This window comes from Venturia canescens, chromosome 4 (genome assembly GCF_019457755.1).
Source record: "Venturia canescens isolate UGA chromosome 4, ASM1945775v1, whole genome shotgun sequence".
NCBI classification, from domain to species: Eukaryota; Metazoa; Arthropoda; class Insecta; order Hymenoptera; family Ichneumonidae; genus Venturia; species Venturia canescens.
In genome coordinates, this window is record NC_057424.1 from 10,068,257 (window position 1) to 10,094,141 (window position 25,885).

At 43.4% G+C, this 25,885-nt stretch overlaps 1 protein-coding gene across 15 annotated transcripts in view; it reads left to right on the top strand.

Moving 5' to 3' along the window:
• The window catches only part of LOC122409981 (ankyrin-2-like), a 92,548-nt gene that overhangs the window by 57,163 nt on the left and 9,500 nt on the right, over positions 1–25,885 (top strand). For 11 of the 15 annotated variants that reach the window (XR_006260812.1, XR_006260814.1, XR_006260820.1 and 8 more), the window contains 12 exons: positions 819–1,043; positions 1,213–1,373; positions 1,610–1,821; positions 1,927–2,131; positions 4,422–4,620; positions 5,074–5,209; positions 5,316–5,646; positions 5,795–5,998; positions 7,215–7,456; positions 7,932–7,983; positions 9,081–9,308; positions 11,549–25,438. Coding sequence is in view for 3 of the 15 variants with exons in the window: in XM_043417928.1 (XP_043273863.1) it covers positions 819–1,043; positions 1,213–1,373; positions 1,610–1,821; positions 1,927–2,131; positions 4,422–4,620; positions 5,074–5,209; positions 5,316–5,646; positions 5,795–5,998; positions 7,215–7,456; positions 7,932–7,983; positions 9,081–9,308; positions 11,549–25,438 (16,085 nt within the window). In the remaining 12 variants the exon portion in view is untranslated. The remainder of the gene's footprint in view (positions 1–818; positions 1,044–1,212; positions 1,374–1,609; positions 1,822–1,926; positions 2,132–4,421; positions 4,621–5,073; positions 5,210–5,315; positions 5,647–5,794; positions 5,999–7,214; positions 7,457–7,931; positions 7,984–9,080; positions 9,309–11,548; positions 25,439–25,885) is intronic. The other 4 variants (XR_006260815.1, XR_006260818.1, XR_006260823.1 and 1 more) reach the window with 1 other exon arrangement.

Here is a 25,885-nt window from a genome sequence, read left to right on the forward strand (position 1 = left end):
AATCTTTCGACAAATGCACTCTCAGTATACACGCAATTTTTAGTACACGTAACGCCATTGCAATTAGGCCAAACTTCCATACACAAACGCACAAGTGTATGGAAATGATATTTCAAATGTATCGTTTCAAGCTATTTATCTTCCATGTAAATTGGCCTTTCAAATATCTCGCAATTATCTGTAAACTATTAATCATTTTCTTTTGGTACGTAATAACGTTTCTTTTCGATCGGACCGATCGTGCGACGATTCTATTTCGTTACGACTTGGCTTTTCATATTTTTTTTCTAAGGTCTTCTCGTGCATTTGAGGTCATGCATATGGGAATAGTTTTGAGGAAGTTGTGGCGGTTCGGTCAGAATTTTCGTAATGTCACTCTCGCGTAGATGAAAAAAATGAAATTTCAGAATGATTTTCGCTTTCGTCCCATTTTTTGAGGATGAGGTAAATCCATGTGGGACTCAATAGGAGGTCTCGACCTTTGATTGGCATTACAGAGTCGTCTCGTCAAAGTTTTTCATCCATTTTTGTAGCAGTCAAATTTACCATTTTTCGATAATTCGATATTTCATTTGTACAAAGTTTCGTAGTCGTAAATGCAGATCGAATTCATTAAACGCTGTCGAGACTTAGACATTCTCATTTTTTTTATGAAATGGAAAAGTAGCCTTTGAAGAGTGGTCGAAAATTGACAGTTCTGTAGTATAAATTGGTTCGAAAAATTTAACGAGCTTTTCTATTCGATTGCACTGACCGTTACAACTTCTTTCAAAAAAATCGACTGAGTGCGAAGTTTTCTGACTATGATTCTCGCACAGCTTTTTGGTTTCGTTCCTGGTCGATGCCCGTGGAGGAGCCATGCGTGGTTGTCGACACAGCGGCGTTCGCGTGATTGTTCCACCGAGAAAAGCTGCGATGCCAATGCGAGTCACGTGCCGATATCTCAAGAGGGATAAATTGACAAATCCTCCACCTCTGATGGAGGGCGAAGCATTAGCGAGTAGGATCCTCGAACTTGGACCAGTTGGAGCCAAATTCTTGGGGTAAGTTGGCGAACAAACAGTTTCGTTCCGTTTGTAAATGACCCACGAATTAAATACCAATGAAAATGTTATTTTTCTCCGAATAAATCGAATCTGCTAAACTCAAAAGTTTTTCCTATAGGAAACGATATTCAGCTTTTCTTATATTGTATGAATTATAATTTTTCAGACCAGTTATTATCGAGGTACCACATTTTGCCTCATTGCGAGGAAAGGAGAGAGAAATCGTTATTCTACGGTCGGACAACGGAGAAACTTGGCGCGAGCACACTTTGGAAGCCAGCGAGGAGGCTGTCCAAGATGTGCTAAACGAGAGCTTTGAAGGAGAAGGTGCAGACTTGTTCAGTCATCAGAAAACTTGAAATTTTCAGAAAAACTAGATAAACTCTGAAAACAAAAAAATTGTCACCCTCGATCGATTGTACAGATTAGAAAATTAATTTACGATTCATTTAAGTGCTTTTATAAAGTTGTCACGTAGTAGAAGAAAAAACATTTCATGCCAGGGTCGCGTTTCGTATTTCAAATAAATGTTGACACTCCGTTTCTGTGATGAATTTTTTTAGAATTAAGCCAGCTCGAGGATCTCCAGACTTCACGAATCGTCAGAGTTCTTACAGTCGATTTCCCTCATTATTTCGCGGTGGTTTCGCGGATAAGGCAAGAAGTTCACGCAGTCGGTCCAGAGGGTGGAACAGTTTCCTCATCGGCCGTGCCACAAGTTCAGGCAGTTTTTCCACCAGCTGCACTTACGAAAAAAATCAGAGTTGGCTTGCAGGTAAAAAATTCATTTTTTCAACATGAAATTTCTTAGTGAAAGTAAAAACTTGTAAATTCGCAATAATTTGTGGCAAATGAAAAATAATTTTAAAAAATGTTTCAGGCGCATCCGATACCGGCCGAGCTCGTGGCTAAGCTTTTGGGCAATCGTGTCGCAGTTTCTCCGATCGTCACGGTCGAACCAAGACGAAGAAAGTTTCACAAGCCTATCACACTTACAATACCAGTACCACAGGCGGCGAACAAAGGGATGATAAATCAATATTCCGGAGATGCACCGACCCTCAGGCTCCTTTGCAGTATAACTGGTAATATATGCTTGCGCGTAACACTGTAGAGCGGCGACCAGCTTACTGAAACATCTCTATCCGTGCAACTATTTTTTTTTTTTACAACAATTACATATGCGACTGTACAAACTGATCCATTTCGATCGATGCAACGTATTATTCCAAGAATATTGTGGCTTTTTCCCTTGCCGAAAATCTTAAGTGTTAAATCTGTCGTCGGTGGTACTCGACACTCGAGTAAATACGAAATAATACTTTTCCAATTATATTCGAAATCTAAAATGAAACTTTGATGATTGATTCCATAAAAACGAATAGTAAAGAGAGAAAATTGTTCTTTTATTAGAGCTCAAATGAAAGATCAGACGAACGATATCCGTAATTATTTTGGGAGAGTTGAATTCACGCTTCAGTTTACGTTAAATTTGCAAAAATTTACTGTCAAATATTGTATTGCTTACATTTCTCAGTTATTGTTAATTCACGTTATTGATTGAAATGGAACACTCTGTATATCTGTGGCTTGGTACAAGAAGTAACTAAGTCATGGATTGATTTTTAACTGCATGAGTTATGAAGAATATCAAAGCAAAAAACATAATCGCAATAACGTATTATTTTATTCCGAATATCCTCGAGGTAATAGCCAATGGAAAATTTTAATCAAAAACCGTTCCTATTATTTGCGGTTCGAACAGCCATATTTGATCCGTGGCTCAGAGCCCAGACCTAAAAACGCAAAGCTAAATTAATCAAAATAAAAATCGACATTAAAAAAATATATTTACGTAGCTCCTAACAATTATTATTAAGCCCCACTGAAAATTATATTATGTTCGTTGTCATCAGGACGCAGTGCAAATATAAAAACAAAGTCATATTAGGATGACAGGTAATGTGATACAATACGCAAATTGAAAAATCATTTTTCTATTACGAAAAATTTATCGAATAGTTGAGAAAACATGTATTTTAACATCTTGAACGCAGCTTCGTAGCGAAGTAAAATAGTTATTTTGTGAAACGATTTTTGGTTTCGTATGTCATGAGCAATTGATTGATAGGACTTGGTTATATTTACATCAAAAAAACGAATAACTTAGTCTCTTCTTGTACTAAGCCACAGGCATTTAAATGAAGAAAATATTAAAAAAAGAAGACATAAATGCTGAATAATATCGGGCAGAGATACGCAAGGCAGATGGTAGCTGCATGTGTTCCATAGCAAACATGTTATTCGAGTACCATTGTTGTATACATATCTTGTTGTGATTCATTGTTAATGCTTGCGTATTGTTAGGATTGAGTCATTTAGGTATGGATCATTAATTAACGTAGCTAACGTAAAAAACAATTTTTTTCTTAATATTATAGCTCATTGTTATCTCTAAATTGATAGTTTTTCGTTACAGCACATTCGCTTCGATGATTATTGCTTGGACTGTAGGATTTCCATAACGCGTACGATTTTTCATTGTATTGTCATTCAGTCGTGGATTAACTGGTTTCGAGAGCAATTTAAATGATGAGAAGTACTAGTAAATGAAAAGAAATGAATTTTTGAATATAATCTCGCTCAATTTGATAAAGTAAATCTTCTTGATTACGTTCAAAGGTCAGCATTTTTGTTATGATAATAAAAAAAATACATATTTGAAAAGACTCGAAAAGTCAAGACGTGTCAAATCCAAGCAACCCTCATGTACGAACGAATAAACGCTTCATGAATTAAACACTCGTTCATTTTAATTATCATTTTAAGAAACGCTTTGAAAATAATAATAATCATAACGATAATAATGAAAATAATAACAATCGCTTCACACCACGTTGCTTCATGAGCCCATTGTCGAATTTTTGCTGTTATTATTTCGCAAGCATTATCATACGGATGACACTCCTTTGACATTTTTTGTCAAAAGCACGTGGCTTTGGAAAAACATTATTGATAATTAAATAATAAGTCAACATCATGCACGATTGAAGGATAAATAAACTCGGTCGAATACCATTGCAACAACGGCGATTTTTCGGCTCGCAAAAGAATACAGCTTTTTGAAAAATTGAATTTGAAGTTTCTTTTCAGGGTACATTGAAATTTTGATAAACTCATGAAAACAACAGAACTGTTGTATTTCGTTCAGGTTCGTTGGCAAAGTAAAAAAAAACAACGCAATGGTATTTTATTCGAGTTACGCGACATACAAAAATTATCACACGTATATCACTTTATCTTTCTTAGTCTCTCGCCGTTGACGCATCTGATGCACGGACATATTTTAATAATGTTATTGGACTTGGCATGTATGTCGTTCAGGGGGTCAGTCTCGGGCGGTCTGGGAGGACGTGACCGGGTCAACACCATTGACATTCGTCAAAGATTGCGTCTCATTTACCACCACCGTTTCCGCACGTTTTTGGCTTATGGACTGTCGAAACATTACCGAGGCAACGAGAATGGCTACCGAACTTTACACCCATGCTACACATGTACCGTTTATGGCTAAGTAAGTATATTCTCATTGAAATGTACAATGCCTAGGCAATCTTTAATCAACATTTCGATGCGTAGATATTTTTTATATTTTTATACACTACTGTACAAAAGCTCAAAGGCATTGTTGGACCAAGATATTTCAATCTTAACGATATTATATCCAAATATTTTCTTATGCTTTGAAAACGAAAAAAATTGCACTAATCTGTAGCACTCGAGCTCTTTCTCGCTTCGATTGGATATAGCTTTAAAAAAAAAGGTCAAAGAACGCATCACCTAAAATGTAAATTTCGTATTGATACATTTTAGGTTTTCTTTCGTCTCTTTTTGCAAGTTCATACAATTTTCATAGAAATTTGAAACGCTTTGCAAGTTTTGGACGGTAGTGTATGTATAAAATATATTATATTGTTATCGCCACAACGAAGAAATTTTAGCAGGGACTTGTTACCGGTTTTTCCAGGTTCGTCGTATTCGCAAAACGTGTCGATCCCCTGGAAGCAAGACTCCGTGTTTTCTGTATGACCGACGACAAAGAGGACAAAACTCTGGAACATCAGGAACACTTTACGGAGGTCGCCAAGAGTCGAGACGTCGAGGTAAAATCAATGGATATTTAACAAATTCATTTATAATTATTTTTTTCTAATTCGTAAAAATTTGATATAAATGAAAAATAAACATTTTTCTCTTCTCCTATGAAAGGTCCTGGAGGGTAAGACTCAGTACATGGAATTCGCTGGAAATCTAGTGCCCGTGATGAAGAGCGGTGAACAATTGCAATTGCCATTCCGAGCGTTCAAAGAAAATCGTGTACCGTTCACCGCAAGAGTCAAAGATCCCGACGCGGCTGATATGGTCGGACGAATAATGTTTATGAGTGAACCTAAAGTTGCTAAAGGCGAACCACCACAAACACCAATATGCACCCTGAATATATTATTGCCTGAAAAAATTTCACCCGAAGCCGCCCATTCGGAGCTCGATCTTTTGGAATTGTCGAAAAATTACAGCTTTTTGAGGGACGGAGGCATAAGTAAGTTGTAACACATTCATTTGAAGCTAAATTATTTCCAGGGCTCGAGTGTTTCCCGAGTATATTGAAAAAAGTGTCAAATTCTTTAGGACTTTGTCACTGAATTATGGTGTCATTTCATATTCACGTGGATGTTTTAATTTTTCAGGCAGGCCTGATACCATACACAGAGCAACCATTCGTTTGACTGATATTGCGAATTTGTTGGATCGCGATTGGGAAAAATTGGCGGAAGAATTAAATATATCGCCGAACGAAGTGGACACGATAAAGAGTGAACATCCTGGAAAGCCTGCGCTTCAAGCGGCGTCAATGTTGAAGCTGTGGCAGGGCAACGGCAACAAAGCAACAGGTTTGTTGTTACACAAAATTCTCTCGTTCGCAGTTAAACGCCGATATATATATGATGACTGAACAAACTTTTTTATTCCCGCGAAAACTTGACGAAGTCTTCGGGACTGCCGACCTTGACCTTTAAGGGGATAATCGAAACGGTGAAAAAAGAATATATTTATTTTCGAGAAATTCGTCGATGACAGTTTGAGCAGCGCGATAGTGCCGTAAAAAAAGAATGTGCATCGAATGGAATGCAGCGTGGTGACGCAATTTTTGCACAATGACCTTGGCCCCGATGAACGGGGAGCATAGGCTTTCAACGGGAAATTGTGAGTTATTGTCCGTCTGTATTGATAATCGCGTAATCTCCCGATATAAACTTCGCCGAAATAAACAGTGGAAAAAATAGAAGAAAAAACGATAGCTCTGAGACGGCGTGGAGAAAAAAAAACCAGTTTGGAACCAAGGTGACGATAGAACGAACGCTCGGAAGTAAGGAATCTCTGCAGATACGTAGTTTATGATATCACCGGGAGCATTATTATGCTCGGCACAACACACACGTGGTCCCGCGTTCTTGTGTCCCCTCTTCATACTAATTGATTCGCCTTGGCCAAGTAATCACGAAACATAACATCATTGCTATTATCGGGAGTCGTGAACACAACAAATCAGTCAGTTCAGTGTACGCAGCGATACGAAGGTGGTGCATGCGTCGCCTCCATTCAATCTCTTTGAATATTTGAGTGCAGTGAAATTAAATTGCTTCTGATCGGAGCAAAATACCTTTCTATTTTTGTTTATTAGGTTTTTTTTTTCATAGGAATTAATTAAATTTATTAGTTGAGCAGATTATAAAAGTGATTTTCGTATCACCGAAGGATAAATTGTGTATTTTTAAATAGAAGAAAAAAATCAAAGTTGGGACGAGCTCTGGGCCTGACGCTTTGATCCTGAACAGTGAAAATGTTCATATCTTTATATCAGGAATACGAAAATCCTTCAGTGGCTGGATACACGAGCGAGCTCTCGTTAATATTTAATCGAGCACCACCTTCGCGCGTCCGAATCGTGCGTGATCGAGGTTCGTCATTAAAAACTGATAGGGAGCACCGTATACAATCATTTCCGGTTTAACCATGTTGAAGATCAACGATAAATTGGGCAATAAAAACCTTTTTATACTTCGTATTTGATAATATTAGTGGATTTTTGTTTTTGTTTTTCTTCAGGAAACACACTTGAAAAAGCACTCAACAAAATAGGCCGTGAAGATATCGTCAAAACTTGTATATTCAATGTTGAACTCGTTACCGACGATGTCGAAAAAGCCGTCGCGAGAGTAAGACTCGATCAAAAAGGATTTGATTCGTTGAAAGAGGAACTGGGGCCCTCGAGAGATTCTTCTCTCAGACGCGACGGTACTTTGGACCCGAAATTGGATCCAGACTACGAGGAACCTGATCGAATGAGGGTAAGATTTGTTGATTTTTTGGTTTCTTAATTGAAAAAATGTACAATTTTTAGCTTGGAGGAAATTTTGTTTCTATTTCCCTGCAATGCTTCGGTTATTTATACTGGAAATGCGAAATTGAGATAGAAAAAATAAACAAACATTTGCGCATTTGAATTGAATATAAAACAACTTTCAATTTTATGCTCAGTGCTTCACGATGAAAAACAATTCGTTTTTTATATTCCTGTCGACTTTTTACTCCCATTTCTCTAAGCGACGATGGTAACATAATTGACAATAAAACTATGCGCTTGTAGCATTAAGAATCATTGGTTGAAACGCCATAGAGAGTTCCATTATCAACGGTTTCATCGGCTACAATTGACGAGTCTTCTCATTATCCACTTCCCACTATTGTTCTCGAGGAATGTAAAATTACCTCATCTGCCGGGAATCTCGTGTCATAATTCTCTAACAGTTTGGACGTTTGCAGGATTCCGAGTCCGTTGAAGATCTCAGCATGGGCAACGTGACGCGCAAACCGAGTGAGTAACCGAAACACGCTCTCCATCACCTTATTTCAACTTTTATAGCGTATTTATCATTTATCCATAAAGTTTCATGAGGTGACGTGCAAAAAAATGTTAACAAGTGCCGCGTGAAAGTTTGAATGCGTCCTCGTTTCTGATCAATGTTCAGCAAGCAGCCCGGAATCGAATAAAAAAGAACAATGAAAGTATTAAAAACTTTATCGTTGAATCAATTTCTCACTAACTTGATTAGTAATTTTATCCTAAACTTATTCAATATTTGCATTTCAAATGCAATAAACATTCAATTTTTCCACTTAATATTATAAAATTCACTCGTTAAATTGGACAAATTCGCCATTTTTAAATTGATCGAACTGAAAATACACATTTCCTTCAAGTTTTATGAAAATGCAATAAAAATAAGTGAGGATACATTCGAATTTTTGAACGACATTGTGTTCATGCACATGAATATCTATGCGCGATTTATTCGTGTGACGCATCGGCTATGGCGATCGAAATTCCGTCGTATTTAACTAGAAGCTAACGAGAAGGAAGTGTTATGATGTCACTTTTCGAATAAAAGACGGAGTGTAATACGCGATAACTTTTGCCATTTGCCAAGAGCAGCAGCGAAGTTGCACTGAATCACAGCTCACTCACGCGCCTTTTAGTCACCGTTTGTCAGAAGACGCGCGAACCGCCACAAATACTTTACGCGATATTCGGCACGTGTTTCAGAAAATTTTTATTACTTTTTTATAAAAAGAACCGTTGGGCTTAATCAATAATGCGGATAAAAGAAGATTTTTGTCACGTGCCTCTAATCTCGTGATTTTCATTTGTATTTCGATACTTTTTATGTGGTAATGTAAGCAGTGCATTCATTTTCACCGTCTGCAGATATTTTGTAATGATCAATTAATTGTATTTTTAATTATCAAGTTCAGTGATTTTATCCGTCGAGTCTAGATGTAAAAAATCTTCTCCTGGCCCCGGCCGTTGCTTTTTCTTTTTAATATTATTTCTTCTTTCTCTCCTTCCGAGATTTCTTTTCTCTTAAACTTCGTACGATTTCAGCAAGACACATTTATTTTTGCACTCCACAGCTAAACAGCATGTCACTATCACGAACGGCACTGTATTCAACGGTACCTCGACCCCCATAAAAGACAAATACGCCAGTGAAGAAAAAGAATTTTGCGACGATATGGCCGACTATGTTGCCCACAAGTGTCACGTATCGGATACTATGACGAAAAAGTCGGTCGACGTACCTGACGACGACGATAATAAACGTCAGAGGGTTTACGAGGACGCCAACAGACTAGTAACCGGTAAGTGAATTGCTATTAAACATTTTAAAAAACTAAAAAATCAAAATGAAAGATTTATTCTAAAAATCGTCGAAGGGTTGAGGGGCGATGCTTTGCCTTAGCAGCGGGCGTCTTTGAGAATCGTTAATAAACGCCGAAAATCATTTTTTTATTCCAATTTCTCTATCTTTCTTTCTATCTATCTTCAATTCTTTCTCGCTGTCTTTCTCTCTTCTATAAATATGTATGTAAACATAAGTGCTTTGTATGTGGAAAGAGAAGTCTGAAAAAACTTTATGACCACGTTTTCCTTGTCTCGAGAGCGATGTACTGATTTGTCGCGCTTGCCCATCTTCGTATGTATACATACATGACATATGAAATTATACATAGTAACTCCGTAAAGCATGTACAACTATTTCGTAGGTAAATTAATTAGCAAAAATTGGGTTGCTCGCTCAATAGGACTCGTATATGGAATCAATTAACAAAATTGGATGAGCATTCCAAGGCTGACGCCTACGTTTCGAATTCCCAGAACGAAAAAAAACGTGCTAACGAATACAATTAACTTTTGTCGTTCGTTCCAGTTTCGAAACAGGACGTTTCAATTTTTCTACATTCGAGAAACTAAATAAATCATTGTAAGCACGCTTTTCAAATTCGAAATGTTCAAAGTCCGCGGCTTTTTTTTTTACCAAGTGTGCCATATGCAATATGACAGAGAACAAATTTGGTGTTCGCATATCACAGGGCACTCGAAAGCTTACGACTTTCATAACCCACTTACGTATAGCATTGTTAGTCATATTATTATGATTATTATTATTATTATTATTGTTAATAGTATTATTATATTATTTTCTCACACCAGCAGGTTATTGATATCCGGTGCAGATCTCAACGATTGAGAAAGCTTGCTTTTAATCATGAAATTTTAACATATTAAGTATCATTACGATTATTTTCATGTAATTATTATTATTATTATTATTATTTCGCTTTTTCGACAATCTCTCGGTTATCCGTGGTGATAATTATTCGTCAAGCGATCATTTTCGTAACTCGAAAAAACAAGAAAAAAAAACAAATACAGCATCAACGAAACATACATTCTCATTTTGTAACGATTCACTAATATTTTCTCTTTCTTACTCCATTTTTCTTTCTATCTTTCTATTCTTTCGTATTTCCAACGTAAAATTTGTTTCAGCAAAGGTTAAGCTGCAATTGTTTGGCGTTGCATGAACTGGCTGTGTGGGCGCACGGAGCAGCTGTCGTTTTGGGGTCGATGAGACCTCCAATTTTTTTCGATTAATGCTGGATTTCGATGTTTTGTCGCGCTACGATCAATGCAATAGAATTGAAATTGATAAATGTTTAATTTTTTTACTCTTCTAAAGTACTAAAAAATCGAAACTAATATTTCACGTTGATTTGATTTGACGATCGATTTAACCGTGGATCACTTGCATTCGATAGACATTAATTTTCATACGATCCTTCTGTACTCTGGAATCGTTGATACGTCAACACGAACATTTTGCAGAGCAATAAATTTCTTGTCACTGTTCTCCAATCATTCGTACTCAGCGTACTTTTGACGTGCTCATCAAAATTTTACCGAATATCGAATTGTGACTGAACTCATCAGTGAGAATAACGTATTGACTTTGTCCATTCGAGGCAATCTGGTCGATATCAGTATGCGCCGCCATAATGCTAGAGAGAAATAGCTGTGTAGCAGGTACCCTCTTTTCTCAAAAATCCTCTATTTTTTAAGGAAAGCGATGGTTACACTCTGTTCTCCGTTGGAGAAACGACAACGTGTAATTTTTGTTTTTCTCGAAAATTGAACCGCACAAGAGAAGAGTGGGGCGACAGAATTTCTCTTGACCGTCAGACTGCCAGATCTCCTCGATGGATTATTCGTGTCACTTCTATATTAATTCAATGGCAACACGGTTATAGTACTTACAAAGAATAAAAAATAAAAGACATTGTTTTTTTTTTTTTTCCATCACGAAGATAGCTGCTCCACAGCACGAACACTAAGCACAATTACCACGGCGAAGTTTAACTGCTGCTCCATCAATGGGCAAAAATATTCAGCCAGCCAGCTTACACTAATGATGACGAGATATTTAAAAAATAAATAAAAAAAAAGAAACAGCAAAAAAACGAGATTACAAAAACACTTGTGACGATATTATGTTTATTATGTTTTTCGATGCCTAAAATGTTTAATACTTAATTAACAGGTGTTATACAAGACGCAGAAAATGAGAAGGAGAAGTTAGCGAAGGAAGGGTGGTCGGGGGTTTATCATGATGATGCGCGATCGAGTAATGAGGCAGGAGGTGCTGTAGGCCAGCGTTTAGGTCGTCTCGATGATATTAATATTGCAGATGAGCCTGACTTCGCTCGAGCCACGAGTGCTAGAAAGATCGGCGATTTTGAACGTTCGATTACAAAAGAAAGTAGGCAAATAGGGGGTAAAGATGAATCTAAGGGTACGGTAGTCTCGACGAGAACAATTGTTACTACTCAAGGTGATCCGGAGTCTGGGCAATCCGTTATTACGAGGACAACTACCGTTCGTGAGTACGAACGCCCGGTCGTAACTGAAATAACGAGTGAATCTGTACCGATACGGAAAACGCATTATTTCGGTGACAGCGATCCGGTTATCGGTTTGACTCAGGCTGATCCGATCGACGGTAAAATAACTGTTTCTACCGGTCCCACAACCACCGAGCGCGTTATCACGAAAACTGTCGTTACGAAAGGTCCGAAGAGCGACGAGAGGATCGTCACAGTAGTGGACAGTCGCTCGAAAGAGTCTCCAAGCGTTGTCGAAACGATTGCCGGTGATGATCGAGCCAAGTTGCACGGGCAAACGGTTTCGTTTGACACAAACGTTACAACCGATCAAGCCACAGAAAACGCGGCCAAAAGCATCGCCAAAGTCTTTCCAGACTGCGCTACGATGCTGGCCGAAACGGGCGGCAAGAGCCTCGAGAGCGAGAAGGAAAAATTGTCCAGAGAGGACAAAGAAGTCGCTGAAAAACCACCAACAGGACAAATTGACCCGTCGGCCAAGTCCAAGGATGTCAAAGGCATTCTGAAAACTGATCCTAGAAAAAACCTAGAGAAAGATCAGCCAGCCGATGATGGCAAACAATCCGCTTACGAAGTCGTGTACAATGCTGCACAACAATCGGCAGCCGATGGCAAGGACAAAATTGACGATGAATCTAAAAAACAAAAAGACAAGTCCGCCGGAATTTTCAGCGGTATATTCAAAGGACCGAAACTCAAGAAAACCAAGTCGAAAGATTCGAAAGACACCTCTTTCGACAGCGGGGACGAAGAAACGAAGAATCTTACGACGAAACTCCTCGAAGATTCCAGAAAATCTACGGACCAGCAACCGCTGCAAACAGCCAGTAAAATTATTATTTCCATATCACCACCTACTATCGAAGTCTCTGGACCAGAGTTCAACGTGAGGAACGCCACAGCCGATTTTCTTGAAGATTCCAGGCGATCCGCTGCTCTTTTTCACTCTCATCTGGACGAAACCGCTCAGAAGAAGAGTGATCCGATGGTGGAGACGACTAGCAAATCAACTGAAGAGATCAGAGGAACTTCCGCCACCGACACCGATGACGATGATGAAAAAAAATCAAAACCGGGCTTTTTCTCCAGCCTCTTCCGAAGCTCGAAGCCGAAACTCGAGGAGAGCATCGACGCCGCAGCAGACGATGCGAAAAAAGCCGCTGAAATGGCTGAAGAAAAGATGAAGAAAAGTGGGAAGGACGCTAAGGATGTCACAGAATCCATGCAAAAGGTCGGAACGAAGATTCCCAGTGGTGCAAAAACCGGCGAAAAGTCTGTGACCAATGGCACGAAAGAGCCCTCGCACGGAGTGAAAGAAGCTAAAGAGGATTCGAAGAAACTTATCAGGGATGGCGAATCAACGATTGGAGAACAAATTCGTCTCATCGACGAGGATATTGCAGTAACGAGTGATGCCGTGAAGGACCTTGTCGAGGAACCCGTTAAGTCCGGTAAGAAGATGGCAGGTGATGCGAAACGCTCCGGCGACGAGATTAAATCAACGATCCAAACGACCCTCAAGAACGTCAAAGATAGTGTAGCGGATGGTAAGAAGCCGGAGGTGGCTACGGACGGGTCGAAGGACTCCGAAGATGAAGGCAAAAGCGGAGGCTTCTTTGGCATTTTCAAAAGTCCTAAAGGTAAAAAACGTAGCCGATCGAAGGACAAGGATCCCTCGAAACACGAGTCGTTTGACAGCGGCGATGAAGAGCTCCGAATCGCGACTGGAACCTTCCTCGAGGACACGAGAAAAGCTGCGGAAAAAATGCAAGTACCAGCGATATACGAAGTGGAACGAAGGAACGAAGGTGACGGGAAAATGGACAAATTTGTCACGACCCTGGAGGCCACCTCGGACACACCGCGGGACAAAGTCGACAGCTCTTTGTACGATGTCGCTTTGGCGAAAGAACAACCCAGAGACCAAGAGAAACATGGCGTTGAAAAGTTAGCCACGAAAGTGTATTCTACGTCGAGCAAAATAATCGAAAAGCCTCAAGATTCAAGAGCCGATAAGGAAAATGGCATATCGACTAAGTCTCCACCAGCATTGATTTCCGAAGTTGCTTCGAAAGATAACTCGGACGATTTAGAAGACTCGCAAGCGTCCGACGATGGCAAACAACGGACCTTCTTCGGTATGTTCAAAAGCCCCAAGCTAAAGAGCAGGAAGAAGAGTCGTTCGAGGGAACGCAGCACATCGAAAGAAGCATCGTTCGAAAGTGGCGATGAGGAACAACAACGAGAAGTGAGGGACGCGACTACCAAGTTCCTAGAAGACACGAAACGCACCGCGGACACTTTGTACGAATCGGCGAAGGAAGAGGCTTCCCCGAACGAGAAGACGAAGCCTGCGCCCTCGGAAGACGTTAAAGTTAAAACGGGTAGTCTGGACAAGCGTGGCGCGAGCCCGGCCATTGACAGCACCACGGTTGAGGCAAAAGACGCCGGTACGGTGGGAGTAACTGCGGATGATAAGCCACAAGACACCACCGATGTGAAAGAAAAAGGTGGACTTTTCGGAATCTTTAAGAGCCCGAAATCCACCCTCAAGAGAAGAAGCAAGTCACGAGAAAAAAGCTCAGCAACCGACGTTTCCTTTGACAGTGGTGACGAAGAGCTGAGAATTGCAACGGGCAAGTTTTTGGAAGACACGAGAAATGTAGCCGATTCTTTAGCGAAGCCATACGAAGGGTCTCTCCCACGGGATCAAGACGCAAAAGCCGCCGACGGACTTGGGGAAAAGGAATCCGTAGACAAAGCCGAAGACAAATCTCACGACAAAGAAGGAGGCGGCTTTTTACAAGGGCTTCTCAAAGGCGCTAAGCACGTGGTCGAAGAGGTTTCGGATGACGTTAAAGAATTTTGGGATGATACGAAAAAAGAAGCTGCCGAGGAAGAAAAGCAAGCGCGTCATGCCGTTGATGAAACTGGAAAATCAGTTGCGAGCACTGTTGACAAAACTGCTGCAAAAATAGTCGAAGTTAAAGACAAGGTCAAAGAGACGGCGTCTGACGAATTGCAGAAAACCGTCGATCACGGAAAAGCAGCGGAAAAACATGCTTCGGAGAGGTTGACGGGTGCGAAAGATGCGGTGATCGCCGGCGTCGAAGCAACCGGGCAAAAGGTTTCCGACGGAGCAGCCAAAGCCGCGAAAACCACGAGCGATGCGGCTGGAAAATTGAGCAAAGATACCAAAAAGGCCAAAGATGCTGTCGGCAAAGAGATCGAAGAAGATGCTAAAGCAGTGAAAGAGAAATTATCCGCAGGAGTCGAGACCGTAACTGAAAGCGCAGATGCCGCGAAGGAGAAAGCGGTAAAAGATGCCAAGAAAGCGAAAGCCAAAGCCGGTGGTTTCCTCTCTGGCATATTCAAAGGTTCTAAGCACGCCGCGGATGAGGTTTCAGAGGACGTCAACGCGTTCGTTGAAGAAACTGCGGACGAGGCGGCCAAAGAAAAAACGAAAATTAAACAAGCCACCGATGACGCTGCAAAATCTCTGAAAGATGCTAAAAGTGAAATTGTTGCGGATGTCAAAGATACGAAGGACAAACTCGCCGTAAAGGTGTCCGATGATCTTGAGAAAGTCAGTGACGAAGCAAAAGAAGCGAAGAAACGAGCAGAAAAAACGGCTTCTTCTACCGTAGATTTAGTTAAAAGTGCCGTCAAAGTGACGGAAGAAAAAATAGTCGAATCTGGTACGAAAGCCGACAAAGCTGTAAAAGATGGAGTAGAAAAGGTAAACGCTGACATCCGGTCAAGCAAGGACGCTGCGAGTGAAGAAGTCAAAGCAATGAAGGAAAAAATCATTGCTGAAGGAGAAGCTGGTCTTGAAGCTGTGGACGCTGCTAAAGAAAACGTCGTAAAAGATGCCAAGAAGACTAAAGCAAAAGCTGGAGGATTTTTCTCCGGCATTTTCAAAAGTGGAAAACACGCTGCCGATGACGTTGCTGAGGATGTCAAGGAGCTCGTCGATGAGGCGAGGGAAGAAGCGTCGAAGGGTGAAGAACAAGCACATCAAATCGCGGAAAAAAGTGCGGAAGCTGCTAAAGATGCGAAAGACAAAGTGGCGGGAGACGTCGCTGCCGGTACAAAGATAATCGTGGAGAAAACCGATGCAGCGGAAGATAAAGTTGAGGCTACGAAAGATGCAACGACCGATGCAGCGAAAGCAGCTGGCGCCAAAGTCGTAGAAGCTGCCGACAAAACAGCGAAAACGGCAGCAGACGCGGCTGAAAAATTGGCCATGGACGCTGCTCGTACCAAGGATGCAGTAATTACTGAAATAAAACAAGACGAAAAAGCCGCGAAAGACAAAATTGTAACGAGTGCTGAAAACATTGTGGACAGTGCAGAAGCAGCGAAAGAAAAACTGGGGAAAGACGCTAAAAAAGCCAAAGCCAAAGCTGGTGGTTTTTTGTCTGGCATTTTCAAAGGCGCTAAACATTCGGCAGACGAAGTTACTGAAGATGTGAAAGATTTCCTCGAGGAGACGAAGAAAGAGGCTGCGAGGGAAGAAGAAGAAGCGAGGCGTGCTTTGGCCGATGCTGAAAGAGCAGCTAAAGAAAAAGCCCAAGCTGCTAAAGATACAGTCGTGAAGGATGCTTCGGTATCCATGCAACAAGTACTGGACAGTAGCAAAGTTGCAGAAGAGCATGTCCAAGACAATCTCAGTGCTGCCAAAGCTGGAATAACCGATGCAACGAAAGAAATCGGAGAAAAAGCGTTAGAAACCACGACGCATGCTGCAGAGGCGTTAACAACTGAAACACAAAAACTTGCTGAAAAAGCTGATAAGGCCAAAGATGCTGTTAGTGAAAAACTGAAAGCTGGCGTTGAGGACACTAGAAAGGAAGTTACAACCGCCGGTGAAGTGATAAGTGACACTGCACACGCTGCTAAAGACACAGCAGAAAAGGAAGCTAAAAAAGCGAAGGCCAAGGGCGGTGGCTTCTTATCCGGAATAATCAAAGGGGCGAAACACGCTGTCGAAGAGGTCTCTGAAGAGGTTAAAGAGTTTTGGGATGAAACGAAACAAGAAGCTGCGGATGAAGAAGAGCATGCGCGTCAGACGGCAGAGGAGATTGCAAAATCTGCAAAGGATGCTGGGACGAAAGCTGCCTCAATAATGGAAGAAACCAAGGATTCGGCGAGAGACAAAGTTGCTGCTGGTGTACAAGACGCAATTGACCATACCAAGGAAGTGGAGAAGCAAGCGGAAGAAAAAGTAAAAGCAACTGGAGAAAAGATTTCGGAAACTGCTGCCAAGGCTTCAAAAGAAGCAGCGGACGTTGAAGACAAAGTCGTTAAAATTGCTGCAAAAACTAAAACGGCAATAAGCAAAGAAATCAAAGAGGATGCAAACGCAGCGAAGGACAAAGTGGCTGCAGGAGCTAACGCTGCGGCCAGAACCGCGAATGCGGCAAAAGATAAAATAACGAAGGATGCTAAAGTTGCTAAGGACAAAGTCGCAGCTGGAGCTAATGCAGCCGCCAAAACTGCAGATGCCGCAAAAGATAAATTAGCGAAGGACGCTAAAGTTGCTAAAGACAAAGTCGCAGCCGGAGCTCGCGCTGCCGCCAAAACTGCAGACGCCGCAAAAGATAAAATAGCGAAAGATGCTAAAGTCGCTAAAGACAAAGTCGGCGCTGTCGTCAGAACAGGAGATGCTGCGAAAAAGACGCTTGCGAAGGATGCCAAAGCAGCGAAGGACAAAGCCGCTGCAGGAGCTGATGCAGTCGCCAAAACTGTAGATTCTGCGAAGAGCAAAGTAACGAAGGACGCTAAAGTTGCTAAAGATAAAGTCGCCGCTGGAGCTAATGCTGCCGCCAGGACAGCGGACGACGCAAAAGAGAAAATAGCCAAGGATGCTAAAAAAGCTAAGGGAAAAGCTGGCGGTTTTCTGACAGGAATATTCAAAGGTACTAAACATCTTTCCGATGAAGTATCCGAGGATGTCAAGGAACTCGTTGACAACACTGCTAAAGCTGAGGAACAAGTTAAACAGGTAGCTCAAGAAACTAGCAAAGGTGTTACCGAGACCGCAGACAAAATAGCATCGGACATTGGCACGACTGCCGATGAAGCGTCAAAGGAAATTTCCAGCGAAGCAAAAAAAGCAGTAGATGGTGCTAAAGCAATGGAAAAACAGATCACTGACGCTCTATCGAATGGTTCTAACGTCGTGACGGAATCAGTCGATAAAGCAAGTGCCGATCTCGTTAAAGGGAAAAACGAAATGAGCGAAGCCATTAAAAGCGAAGGAAAGTTGGCCGCAGATAAAACCATGGCTGCAGTGGGAACCGCTGTTGATGCTGCTGACGCGGAAATAGAAGACAAAAAAGAGAAATCGAAAGGATTTTTCTCTGGAATGATCAAGGGCACGAAACAAGCGGTCGACGATGTGTCGGAGGAAGTTAAAGAATTATTGGACAAAACTAAGGAAGAGGCTGTCGAAGAAGAGGAGCGGATTCGCAAAGCAGCCGAAAAAACTGTACAAGATGTCGAAGACAAAGCAATCTCCAAATTACAGGCCGCCAGAGATCAGACGGGCGATAAAATTTCTTCGGCTACACGTGAAATTTCAGACGCGGCTGTTGCAACGGGAGAGAAAGTTTCAGATGACGCAAGTAAAGCGGCAAAGGTAACAGCCGGTTCTACTGAGAAGCTGCACAAAGGTGTGGTCCAGATGAAAGATGAAGCTGATAAGAAGCTTAGGGATGGCGCGAAATCCGTGAAAGAGGGAGCCGATTCAGTATCTCAGACAGTGGTTGAAACGGCAGTAGCCACGAAAAACAAGGTGGCAAAAGACGCCAAAAAGGCGAAGGGGAAAGCTGGAGGCTTCCTATCAGGAATATTCAAAGGTGCTAAACATTCGGCAGAAGAAGTTTCTACGGATGCGAAAGATTTTCTCGAGGAAACGAAACGCGAGGCATCAGCCGAAAAAGAACGAGTACAGAGTACCGTAGACGGGGTTGTTAAAGCAGTGAAAGACACGAAAGAAGAAGCGGTCGCTGACGTTAAAAAAGTCGGTGATAAACTGGCGGATGAAACTTCAACTGGTGTGCGGAAAGTCGTCCAGGCAAGCGGTGCAGTAAAAGATGAGCTAGAGAAAAAAGCCACGGACGCTGCCGACAAACTGGTCGACTATACCGATGCTACAAAAAAAGACGTTGAAAAATCAATCACTTCGGCGAAGGATGCTTTGATGGATGCTGCCAAAACAACCGGAGACAACTTGTCCGAAAGTGCCTCCAAAGCGGCGAGTGCAACGACCGAAGCAGCTCAGAAACTGGGAGACACTGCTGTCGAAAGCACTCGTACACTGAGTGAAAAAGTCGGGACGGACATCGAGACAAAAAAGGATGCGGCGGCTAAAGAAGCTGAAGCTGTTGCCGAGTCGGTTGAGCACGCAAAAGACGCACTGGACAAAGAAGCGAAAAAAGCTAAGAGCAAAAGTGGAGGCTTTCTTTCTGGGATAATCAAAGGGGCGAAACACGCTGTCGAAGAGGTCTCTGAAGAGGTTAAAGAGTTTTGGGATGAAACGAAACAGGAAGCTGCGGACGAAGAGGAACGCGCGCGTCAGACGGCAGAGGAGATGGCAAAATCCGCAAAGGATGCTGGGACGAAAGCTGCCTCAATAATGGAAGAAACCAAGGATTCGGCGAGAGACAAAGTTGCTGCTGGTGTAAAAGACGCGATTGACCGTACCCAGGAAGCGGAGAAGCGTGCGGAAGAGAAATTGAAAGAAGTCAAGGACTCGGTTGCCGATGCAGCCGGAAAAACCGGGAAAAAGATTTCGGAAAGCGCTGCAGCGGGCTCAACAGCCGCGTCCGATGCTGCGAAAAAAGTGGTCGAAGGTGCCGCGAAAACTAAAGAAGTTGTGAGGGAAGAAATCAAAGCCGATGCGGAAGCGGTGAAGGGCAAAGTCGTCGCTGGAGCCGATGCTGTCGCGAAAACTGCAGATGCTGCAAAGCAAGAAGTAGCGAAAGATGCCAAGCTGGCAAAGGATAAAATCGTCGCTAAAGTTGATGCTGTCGCCGAATCAGCGGAAGCTGCAAAGGATAAACTATCGAAGGATGCTAAAGCCGCCAAAGACAAAGTCGCCGCTGGAGCCGACGCTGTCGTAAAAACTGCAGATGCCGCGAAAGAAAAGGCGACCAAGGACGCTAAAAAGGCTAAAGGAAAAGCTGGTGGGTTCCTGTCAGGAATATTCAAAGGCGCGAAACATGCGTCGGACGAAGTATCCGAAGACGTTAAAGAACTTGTTGACGCCACTAAACAAGGGGTGGCTAAGGCTGAGGAAAAGGCGAAGGATGTCGCCGATGAAACTGCAAAATCAGCCAAAGATGTCAAAGATAAGGTTAGTTCCGAAGTGAGTGCAACGAAGGACAAATTTAGAGAGCAAGCTTCTGCCAATCTGCAAAAAGTTTCCGACGGAGCCAAGGCAGTGGAAGAACACGTTGACGATAAAGTTGCTTCTGTCAAAAGTGCCTTCGAAGATTCGAAGAAAGCAACCGACGAAGCGATCACGGGCGTATCGAATCAAGTGGCTGCAGCCACCAAAGATGCAGTACAGAAAGTGAGCGATGACATGGACAGAGCCGTGGACAAGACTCATGAAAAAATTCAAACCGGTGTTGATTCGGTGAAAGAGAATACCGCTGCAGCAAGTAGTGCTGCCATCGAAGCCGCTGATCGGGCCAAGGACGCGGTAGGAAAAGAAGTGAAAAGGGCCAAAGAAAAAAGCGGTGGTTTCCTGTCAGGTATCTTGGAAAGCGCGAAACACGCGGTTGACGAAGTTTCTGAAGAAGTTAAAGAGTTTTGGGATGAAACGAAGCAAGAAGCAACCGAAGAGGAGGAACGAGCGCGTCGAGCTGCCGAGGACGCCGCAAAAACGGTTCAAGACGCTAAGAGCAAAGCTGCTTCGGATTTACAAGCGTCGAAAGACACTTTGAAAGAGCAAGCTTCAGCGAGTGTGCAAAAAGTCGTTGATGCTACAGCCGCGGCAGAAAAACAAGCCGAGCGAAAATTGGTATCGGCCAGAGACACTCTTTCCGATGCGGCAAAAATGTCTGGAGAAAAGATCACCGAGGCGACGACGAAAGGAAAAAAAGCTGTGACCGATGCTGTCGACCAATTGAGCACGGACGCATCGAATGCCAAAGACGCGACTGGCAAAGCGATAAAAGATGGTACGAAAGACGTTAAAGACAAAGTTGTCGCTGGAGCTGAAGCAGTGGCCGAAACAGCTGACGCCACCAAAGAGAAAATCACGAAAGATGCGAAGAAAACAAAAGCGAAAGCCGGGGGATTCTTGTCCGGAATCTTCAAGGGCGCTAAGCATGCAGCGGACGAAGCGGAAGAAGACGCGAATAAGTTAGCCGACGAAATGAAGCAACGAGGCGCTAGCGAACACGAGAAAGCCCAAGAAGCTGCCGATGATTTGACGAAATCTGTCAAAGACGCGAAAGCCAAAGTGGCGCTCGATGTTGAAACCACAAAAGATAAGTTGACAGAAGGCGTTTCAGCAAAAGTTCAAGAAATCAAAGACCTCGAGGACTCCACGAAACAACAGATTGAAAAAACTACTCTTTCTGCCGCGGACGCTGTGGCCGACGCAGCCAAAGGAGCCGGTGAAAAAATTACTCGAGTCAAGGAAAAAATAACCGCAGCGAGTAGCGACGCCGCAGAGACAATTATCGACGACGTCGGAAAGGCTAAGCAAGCTGTCAGCGAGGAAACTAAGAAAGCTAAGGCCAAAGGAGGTTCGTTTTTATCCGGAATCTTCAAAGGAGCGAAGAGTTCTGCAGAAGACGTGTCCACCGATGTCAAAGATTTCCTCGAAGAAGCTAAGAGAGAAGCTTCGTTGGAAAAAGAACAAGCGCAACTGGGAGCGCAAGAGGCTGCGAAAGCAGTGAGAGATTCCGCGGCTAAAGCAGTTTCCGATGTTCAAGGCACTGCACAAAAAGTACTGGATGATGCGTCCGATCGAGCGAAAACGGTGGTTGCTCAAGCCAAAGTAGCCGAAGAGCGACTCGAGCATGGATTCACTGCAGGAAAAGACGTTTTGTCAGGCGCCGTTGAAAAAACTGGTGAAAAACTACACGACGCTGCAGCCAAAATAGATAAACAAGCAGCCGATGCCTCACTAGCGTTGCGCGAAGGAGCGGCGGAAGCTGCAGACTCTGCCGGCAGAGCAATGGAGGAAGAATCAAAAGCTGCCAAAGCGAAAATCAGCTCCGAAGTTGAAGCTGTTGAGAAGAGTGTCGACGCCGCTAAAGAGAAGCTAGAAAAGGACGCCAAAAAGGCGAAGGGAAAAGCCGGCGGCTTTCTATCTGGAATCTTCAAAGGTGCAAAACACTCGGCCGACGAAGTGGTCGAAGACGCGAAAAATCTAGTGGACGAAACGAAAAGTGGGATCGCCAAACAGAAAGATGGCGCGAAAGGTGGTATTCAGGATGCTGTGAAAGCGGTGGAAGACGCGAAGGACCGTGGAGTACAAAAAGTTGCCGATCGAACTGAAGCAACAAAACAGGAAATGAAAACAACGCTCGCAACCGCTAAAGACGATATTTCGGATGCAATGAAAGCGAGCGGAGAAAAACTTTCCGGAGCAGCCGACTCAGTAGCGAAAACAGCGACCGATGCGGCCAAAAAACTAGGTGACGATGTTGCCGAAGCTAAAGATTCCGTGTGCGTTGAAATCCAAAAAGACAGTAAAGCAGCCGGTGACGCATTGGCCGGAAAAGCAAGCGATGCCGCTGATACCGTTGCCAAAACAAAGGATGCTTTGGAACAAGACGCGAAAAAGGCTAAAGCCAAAACGGGAGGCTTCTTATCCGGCATTATCAAAGGTGCGAAGCATGCGGTTGAAGAAGTGTCCGAAGAGGTCAAAGAATTTTGGGACGAGACCAAACAAGAAGCTGTGCAAGAGGAAGAACATGCACGCCGAGCAGCTCAGGAAGCTGCGAACGACGCGAAACATGCTGGAGACGAAGCGATCTCGAAAATTCACGAAGCCAAGGACAGGCTAGTAGACGAAACGAAATCAGGAGCGCAGGAAGTCGTCGACGGTGCGAAGAGCACCGGAAAACAGCTCGAGCATAAAGCGACCACTGTTAGGGACGAAATAACGGACGCAGCAAATAGAGCCGCTGAGAAAATCTCGGGAGCTACAACCGAGGTGATAAAAGCCTCGAGCGAGAAAGTGGGAAAATTGGAAACTGAAGCTGCGAAGGTTAAAGACGAGGTCAGTAAGGAGTCGAAGAAGGTCGCTGAAGCGGCAAAGGCCAAAGTCGTCGCAAGTGCGGACGCGATTACGGAAGGTGCGCATAAATTGGGTGACGATGCGGATCGAACTAAAGCTGCAGTTGGCGACAAAGCCGAGGGAGTTCTCAAAGCTGCCAAGGACAGCACCGATGCGGCGATCAAAACAGCCGAAAAGGAAGCAAAAGCGGCCAAAGCGAAAACCGGGGGCTTCTTTTCCGGTATAATCAAGGGCGCTAAACACGCGGTTGAAGATGTGTCCGAAGAAGTTAAAGAATTCTGGGACGAAACTAAGGAAGGAGCTGCCAAGGAGGAGGACGAGGCGCGACGTGCGACAGACGAAGCTGCCAAGAAAATCAAAGATGCGAAAGACAAAACTGTTTCGGGTTTACAGTCGAAAGCTGGGGACATTGCGGATGGAGTTTCCGCAGTCTCGCACAAAGCTATCGACGATACAGGAGAAACGGCGAAAAACATTCAAGACAAAGTGTCATCTGGTGCACTCGCAGCTCAGGATTCGATTAAAAAAACTGGTGAAAAAATCGAAGATGCGACGAAGAATGCGCTCGAGACGACATCGGGGATGGCTACGCGAGTTGAAGACAATCTTTCCAAAGCCAGAGACGCCGCAGCGTCAGAAGTTCAGAAAGACGTTAAAATGGCCGAGGAATCCGTGAGCGCTGGTACCACCGCGGTCATCGATGCCGCGGGTCGCGCCAAGGACAAAGCAGCGAAAGAGGCCAAGAAAACGAAATCGAAGGGCAGCGGTTTCCTCTCCGGCATCTTCAAAGGTGCGAAGCACTCTGCGGACGAAGCTTCCGAGGATTTCAAAGAAATGCTCGATCAGGCAGAACAAAAGGCATCGACGGAAGCCAGCAAAGTGCAGCACGCGCTCGGCGACGCCGCTGAATCAGCGAAGCGCTCGAAGGACAAAGCGGCCTCGGACATCCGTGCGAGCGAGGATCAATTGAGAGAACAAGTTTCAGACATCGTTCGTGAAGCAACGGACTACTCACTCGCTGCGGAAAAGAAAGCGAAAGAAAAGTTGGCCGCGGCCAAAGATTCTTTCGTCGATGCAGTGAAAACCACGGAGTCAGAGGTCGCAGAGGGGGCAAGAGTCGCGGCCGCGTCAGCAGCAGATGCTGGAGACAAATTACGCAAAGATGCTGTCAGAGCGAAGGATTCTGTTGCAAAAGAAGTGAAAGAAGACACGAAGGCATCAAAGGAAAAAGTTGAAGCGGAAGCGCATGCGGCGAAAGCCAAAAGTGGAGGCTTCTTATCCAGCATTATAAAAGGCGCTAAACACGCGGTCGACGAAGTCACCGATGACGTCAAAGAATTTTGGGACGAGACGAAAGAGGAAGCGAAACAAGAAGAGGAGCGTGCGAAGCACGCTCTGGAGCACTCCGTTTTGGAGTCTGCCAAACCTGCGGATGGGAAGGATAAACCAGAAGCCTCTTCGGACGGTCACAGCAAGCCGACGAAGAAAACGGTCCAATTGTCCGATGATCTCTCGATCATAGAGCCCGCTCCTGATACAAAAACGGCGACGCAATTGTTTTTAGACGATTCACGGCACGCGGCTTCGCGAGCTCAGGAAAAATCGTTGAGCGACGAGTTCAGTGAATCTTCGACATCGGAGCCGAGCTCTCCTCGTGACTCCTTGGAACGCGATGTCACCCTGGGGAAATCAAAGTCCCCCAAATCCAAGAAATCAAAGGGTGGTGTCATATCCAGTATAGTGAAAGGCGCTAAAGGAGCGAGCCACAAAATAGCTAAAGAAATCGATCACGCGACCGACAATATAAAAGGCTCGACAGCGAAATTCTGGGAGGACACGAAAAAAGAATCGAAAGAGACATTTGGTAGTTCCGGTAGTTACGAAGTTTCTTCGCCCCTCAGAGATACTCAAGTTATCAGAGAAGTCGATATCTCTGACCCTAAATCAGACGCCAGGCTCGAATCTTTCGGTCCTCTTGACAGGGTAACCGTTAGCGAAATTACGCAATCGGGTAATGAAGTCAAAACGATAAGTGTTTCTCGCATTCCGCAAAAAATCAGTCCGGCCAGGGAAATAAAGGAAAGCACCGAGATAAAAGATAGTAACAATTCGGATAGGTTTGTAGCTGGAATTTCGAGCAAGTTAGAGCACCTCGAGCCTCGCTCGCGTCATACCGTCACCACAGTCATAACTAAGTCTGTGCGGACGGCATCGACCCCACCACCCAGCCCCGCCGAGTTCAGTGACAGTAGCATTAAAGGTATCTTGAAATGATTGTGTTATAGATATTACATACCAGCTGTGTGTAACATAAAATAATTTAATTTTTCATTTATTGAGTTAATGCTTTTACGTATATTCAGTTTATACCTACCTCTATAAGAGCAACTGAAATCAATAATCATGCACCACTGTCATTTTCCATAAAAATAAATATCTTGTGTACCTATATCTATTAAATATTATATTTACATATATACATTTAACTCGCTGTAATCCTCTAACCGCGAGCACCAACATTCGATATGACTCTGTATAACTCTGCCCGATTTCACGAGCCCGTTTATTTTGTTAAAAGCAGATGAAACTGCGAAGTAACTCGGTATTTTATTGTGTCGTGTCAATAGTCAACTCACGGCTGAAGATGCATTTTTTCATTGTTGTCAATGCAGTTATCGTTCGACAGAACAAACGCGGCAAATAAACT